This window comes from Camelina sativa, chromosome 3 (assembly GCF_000633955.1).
Source record: "Camelina sativa cultivar DH55 chromosome 3, Cs, whole genome shotgun sequence".
Taxonomy (NCBI): domain Eukaryota; kingdom Viridiplantae; phylum Streptophyta; class Magnoliopsida; order Brassicales; family Brassicaceae; genus Camelina; species Camelina sativa.
Window position 1 is genome coordinate 27,950,533 of NC_025687.1, and position 6,130 is coordinate 27,956,662.

General features: G+C 36.2%; 1 protein-coding gene across 1 annotated transcript in view; it reads right to left on the reverse strand.

Moving 5' to 3' along the window:
* Nucleotides 5,024–6,130, reverse strand: part of LOC104779375 (TATA-box-binding protein 2-like) — a 5,099-nt gene continuing 3,992 nt past the window's right edge. Inside the window, exons 2-6 of the mRNA XM_010503724.1 lie at nucleotides 6,020–6,110; nucleotides 5,783–5,875; nucleotides 5,590–5,691; nucleotides 5,418–5,498; nucleotides 5,024–5,325 (exon numbers count right to left, since the gene is read on the reverse strand). Of these exons, the coding sequence (XP_010502026.1) occupies nucleotides 5,424–5,498; nucleotides 5,590–5,691; nucleotides 5,783–5,875; nucleotides 6,020–6,110 (361 nt within the window). The 3' untranslated portion in view covers nucleotides 5,024–5,325; nucleotides 5,418–5,423. The remainder of the gene's footprint in view (nucleotides 5,326–5,417; nucleotides 5,499–5,589; nucleotides 5,692–5,782; nucleotides 5,876–6,019; nucleotides 6,111–6,130) is intronic.

Here is a 6,130-nt window from a genome sequence, read left to right on the forward strand (position 1 = left end):
AGGTCTGCTATGTCTCACGATTCTGGTGAACACAACAACGAACCGTTTCTGCCTGGTGAGGTTGATGGAGAAGATGCTCCGTCAGGTGCTTCCGTTCGAGGGAAAAGAAGAAGAACACAGCGAGACACTTCTCCTCTTCCGTCCCAACCGAGGAAAAAGCTAGGCCATAGAGCTCCGGTGTGGGAGCATTTCATTCAACAAGTGCATGAGCCTGCACTTGCTAATTGTCGTTACTATGGTCAAGAGATCGGTTGTGACACAGTGATACATGGAACAAGTGCCATGAATAATCACATTAAAAGGTGTAAGTTGTTCAAGATGCACGAAGAGAGTGGTGCTCAGAAGGTATTGGCTGGTGATACCAGTGGTGTAATGACAGCAATCAAGTATGATCAGGGTTTGTTTCGAAGGTCTGTCAACGAGATGATTGTACTCAGTGAGCTTCTGTTTGCATTTGTGGAGTCGGAGGGGTTTAGGAGACTTTGCAGCAACGTTCTTCCAATGTACACAGTCCACTGCAGGAAGACATGTACTTCAGATATTTATGGTATGTATTTGAAAGAGAAAGCAGCTTTGAAGGAACTGTTTGATAAGGAAAAGCAGAGAGTATCTATGAAGACAGATATCTGGGTAGCTCCCACTACTTCTTGTATCTACATGGTCATAACCGCCCACTAGATTGATAGAGAATGGAATTTACAAAAGAGGATCATCAGTTTTAAGCCTGTCACAGATCACAAAGGTGATACGATTGCTGAGCACTTGATTGACTGTCTAGAAGAATGGAAAATCGAGAAGGTCTTCACAGTAACTGTGGATAATGCTAAGGCGAATGACAAGGCTATAAGTGTATTCTGTGGCGCTCTGATGATGAGAGGACATGATGCCTTAGTTCTCAATGGAGAGTATCTTCATATGCAGTGTTGTGCTCACATCTTAAACTTGATTGTGAGGGATGGCTTATCTAAGGCAAAAACGAGTATAGTGTCTATCAGAAATGCCATTAAGTATGTGAGATCATCCGGAGACAGGCTGAAATCGTTTCTTCTGCGGGTTGAGACAGGGAACGTAGGTCGAGGAAGCTTATGTCTTGATGTTGCAACCAGATGGAACTCGACTTATCTAATGCTCACAGCCGCAATTAAGTTTAGGGTTGCATTTGAAAAGATGTTGGCTGAAGACAAGCTCTATAACGAGTACTTCATGGAGACTGAAGAGAATGCCGAAGAGAATTCTGAAGGGGATATGGGTGAGAATGGTCGAAAGCGTGTTGGTCCACCTACTTTTGCTGATTGGGAGCAGGTGCAGAGGTTAGTTAAATTCTTGAAGATCTTTTTCAATTGCACTTTGTCCTTCTCGGCTACAAAAACAGTGACCTCTCCTGTCTGTTTGATTTGTCAGATGACGATGGTTATCAGAGGATGGATACGTTGTACTTTGAGATGGTTGCTGAAACTTCAAATGAGGAATGTAGCAGTGAGCTTGATATTTACTTATTGGAGAAACCTGTGATAAGAACTCCAGCTGCTTTAGGAATGGACTTTGATATTTTATCTTGGTGGAGGCGTAACAGTTCAAAATTCCCATTCTTATCCGAGGTAGCTAGAGATGTCCTCGCCATTCAAGTTTCATCTGTTGCTTCTGAATCTGCATTCAGCACAAGTGGTCGGATTTTGGACTCTTATCGAAGCTCTATGTCACCACACATGGTTGAAACTTTAGTTTGCACTCAACAATGGCTGAGGAATACTATTTCTGCTGAGAAATTAGCCAGCTTAGTTCAGATGTTTGAGGAATTGTAGTTTCATGAGTCCTTAGATAACTCATTTCTCTTTTATTTAAGTTTTTTTGTGTTACTCTCTTCAAACCAATCAGTAACTGACGATCATTTACATTGTGCAGCTTCACAGAGTGAGGGCCACCCCTCCGCACATCCATGATCGAGTGATGAACACAAGTAACTTGATTTACTACGTTACTTTCAGTTTTATTTACAAGGCATATGTATCATTTTTATTGACATAGTTTCTGGTTTTTATTTGCAACAGGAAACAACGAACTGAAGCAAATAATGATCTTAATTCATAAGGCTTGTCTCTCTTTCTCTCTATATCTTTTGAAAAAACTAATATAACTATTAACTACCTATTTTTTGGCATGGAGTAAAGAATGACAATATACCAAATGCATCCTTGTAAGAGGAAAGGATCATTGGTATTGTGTCAATCCTGGTAATCTCTTCTATCTTTTGGCTCCACACATTATTTTTTGAACAATTGTAAATTGTCTCCTAAAGTCTCTTTACTTGAGACGAGACAAGTAGGAATCCAACTGTAGGATTGCCTTCTGAACTTGTTGTTTTTTGTAAATTGTCTCCAATAGTCCTATGTATGTGACTAGGATTGACTAATGTTGTTGTTTTTTTGTAAGCAAAACTTGTATTCTATGATGCTTAATGTCATGAATCTATATGTTAATGTTGGATCGTTCTGTGTTGTGTGTTTGACTAATGTTGGATTGACTAATGTTGGATCGTTCTATGTTAATGTTGTGTGTTTTGAGTACATGCTTGTATTCTGTGTTGTGTGTTTTGGGCGACATAACCGAACCCACTGAACCGAAATAACCAAGCATGTAACCGACCCGAACCGAACTTGTTTTCGGTTACATTCGGTAGAGTTTTTAATTTCCGAATTAACCGAAAAACCAAACCGAATTAACCGAAGTCGCAGGCCTAGATTTAGTTATCCTAGGTTAGAACCCAAATTACGATGGGCTGAGACAGTACCAGCAGCTCCAGACATTATCAACATGACTTTTACTCCTATTGTTTCTCTGCTCAAAGGTGTGCCTGGTCTACGGCATTTGACTCGTGCCAACTTTAAATGTGAGTTTCTATCAAAAAATTGAACTTAATTATGTTTGAAACAAATAAACATAACAATGCTCTTGTTGTTCTTACTAGATAAGCCTCCTATTGAAGATTTACAATACTTCTTGGATTTCCAAATAGCTCGAGCTTGGGCTCCTGAACAGAGTAACCTCCAACGTATAGGACTTGTGTGTCTTTCTCTTCATTTAAGGATAAGTTACTATTTTTTTTAAAATTATGTTTTGTTAGGAGGATGATGTATTCTTATTTTTAATTATGTTTTAAATATTATTTGTAATTCAGTTTTTTTTTAAATCATGGTTTCTTAATAATAAATCTAGTGTTTTAATTTTTTATATCACTTCACTCCAAAAAAATCATTATTCATAATTTAGAAATATAGATTTAAAATTAATTAAATTATTAATAATAATATTTTTATTAAAATAATATAGTAATTTGTATAAATACATAATTTCTGTATAAAGACGACCATAGTCGTAGTCGCTAAATTTTAGTGAAGTACTGTTGTGCTTTAATGAATCGAATTTGTAATTTCTTAGGAACTAAAACTGATAAAGTATTAAATTGGTTGATTTTGGTTTGATCTCTTTTCAATTTCAGCTTCAATTGGGTGTGGATGAGAGTTGTATACTTATAGTGTCAAAGTAGAGTATCTTATTTTATATTTAAATTATTTGAATTCCTACCGCCAATAAATTGAAACTTAATTTTATAATGAAACACCAAAAAATTGTTTACTTGCTTAGTTTGAAATATGATTTATGACTACGACTAACTTATCCAGAGTAATCTGGTTGCGCAAAACCAATGTAAGCTTTGCCAATTTGACTTCATAAAGCGGAATAAAATATCCAACCAGTGCAAGAGATTTTGTGGATGCTGCATCAAACTGCCAAGAACCCGTGTAATTGAACATCGCGTTTAAAGCATCCTAATGGTATGTTTGTTCCCTTTTACACCTGTTCTCTCATTGAAATATTTTGCCATCTGTCATAAAAAGGTATATCTAATGAATAATAAGAAGCAAGACAATATTTTTTCTACTGAGACACCTAAAGTTCAATACTCATTTTGACCCCCACAGACCAATCTTTACCAGAAAACCAAATAAACCAAGAACTCGATATGGCTACTAACATTGAATTAGACCTACTTATAATATTTATGAGATTTGATTTGATTGGCTTTACTAATAGTCTAATACTGACACTAATTCATTTGGTACATTAGAAAGTGATGAGATTGCAGCCATAAGAACTGGCAAAAAATGTCAATACATACATTCTATGATTATAATCACAAGAAATCACCATTATACCTTTGTGCAATAATACTTTCTAAATGTTCAAAGAGAAACATGAATCCAATATGTATGGTCTACTCAAACCAAACAACTGCATACCTTCTTCAATTGCATAAAGATACCGACTCAAAAGCTCCTGCAGTTAAGAAGACAAACTCAGCCTGACTTCTCACAGAGATAAACTCGTGATCATGTTGATGTTCAGATGCCCTCTTGTCCAACTTCTTGAAAGCAAACAACTGTAAAAGACAACATTTAAGGATAAAAGATTCAGAACCAAAGCAAAGTTTTGTTCTGTGAGTTTTTGAAATCCAGTTTGCGGATTATATATATCCTGCGTTTGATCAGGTAAATGTTCTCTCTTTACACAAGCATATGATTTTCGCCACCGGATTCTGAACGATTTTGTGATTCGTAGATTGTTAATGAAGCGGCAAAGTTCAGATACCGAAGTGGTAACCAATTGGACGAAACTCTTGTTTGACGCAGATATTGGACGCAATTAAAACAACTGTGAATTACTAGCCGTTCTATCTGTTTCTTTGTTATCCCATTCGTCAATGTAACCAATTCTACAAATGTAAAACCCTTTCAACTTTAAATAAGTCCATTAATTTCCACCAGATATATTCTTTGAGATTCCGCCGTTAACATTTTAGACTCAATTGTATACATAATCCAAGTTTTCGTTCAAGACAAGACTAAAGAAGACATTTTCTTACAGAACTATTTTTTTTTAAGTCCGCTAATATGCATTAAAGATTATTTTATCTATTGAAAGATGAAGATGATGATCCAATCATTCGACAAACTAGAGCTGCAAATTGCTTGAAAGAGTATATTAAAGGAAAAAAGACTTGGTGTCTTATTACAAACTGTTAGTGTAACTCTTTAATGTTGGGTATTGCTCATTGAAACATACAGAACAGGAAACAACATACTTGGAAGACACTTTAAGAACAGAAAAAGAAAGAGATTTCTTGGCATCTCCATTCTGTATTTACAATTTCTGGTTGAATCAAACCATGTTCTTGTCCAAAGAAAATAACCTCCCCAATCGCTTCCCACCACCCGAGATCCCTAGTTCAATCCAAATGTGAGCATGGTTTTTTTGCTTTTGAAGGCTCTGCTTGAATCGAAAGACAATAATTAAACCATTGATTGATTAAGTGGTATGAAACTATGCAAATGGAGATAGAGAAAGTTGGGGACACTTACATACTATTATTGCTGGACTTTCCGGAACTCTGTCAGAACTGGGTAGATATTCTCAAATGCAGTGTAAGTCTCCTCTCTCATCTGATAGTGTAAACTCCGGATTTCATCACAAGACATAAACATTTTCATGGAAAATTTTGTAATCATTTGAGAGAGAAAGCATAATTATTACCTTGGCTCCAGTTATAACAATCTTTCCTGACACAAAAATAAGCAGAACAATCTTTGGTTGTTTCATCCTATATATCAATCCTGGAAATAGCTCAGGCTCATACTGGTATCAATGATGAGAGAGGTACGAATCATCAGACCGATTTAACTCCATCTTACAAGTATATATGATCACAATGCTTGAGTTCACTTACACTTGAGAAAGCACTATGAGAGAATGCAAGACCTTCAAGCCTAATCGGGAATTTGACATCACATGAACCTACAATGTTCTGTATCTTGAAATCCTGCAAAATGTAATCAGCTATGTTATTACTAGACTGTATACATAGTTTGTCCTTCCAATACGAAAGCAAACCAATTGCTGATGGAGACAGAAAAGTATATTACAGTGCATGTTGGATCAGGGACAGAGATAGACATATGAGTACCTTGAACTTTGCAGGAAAGCCAAGCTTCTGAACAATCCGAGCATACTGAACAAAAAAAAGAAACTTCTTTAGTATAACAGAGAAGAAATACCTACTAGAATAATATCAAGT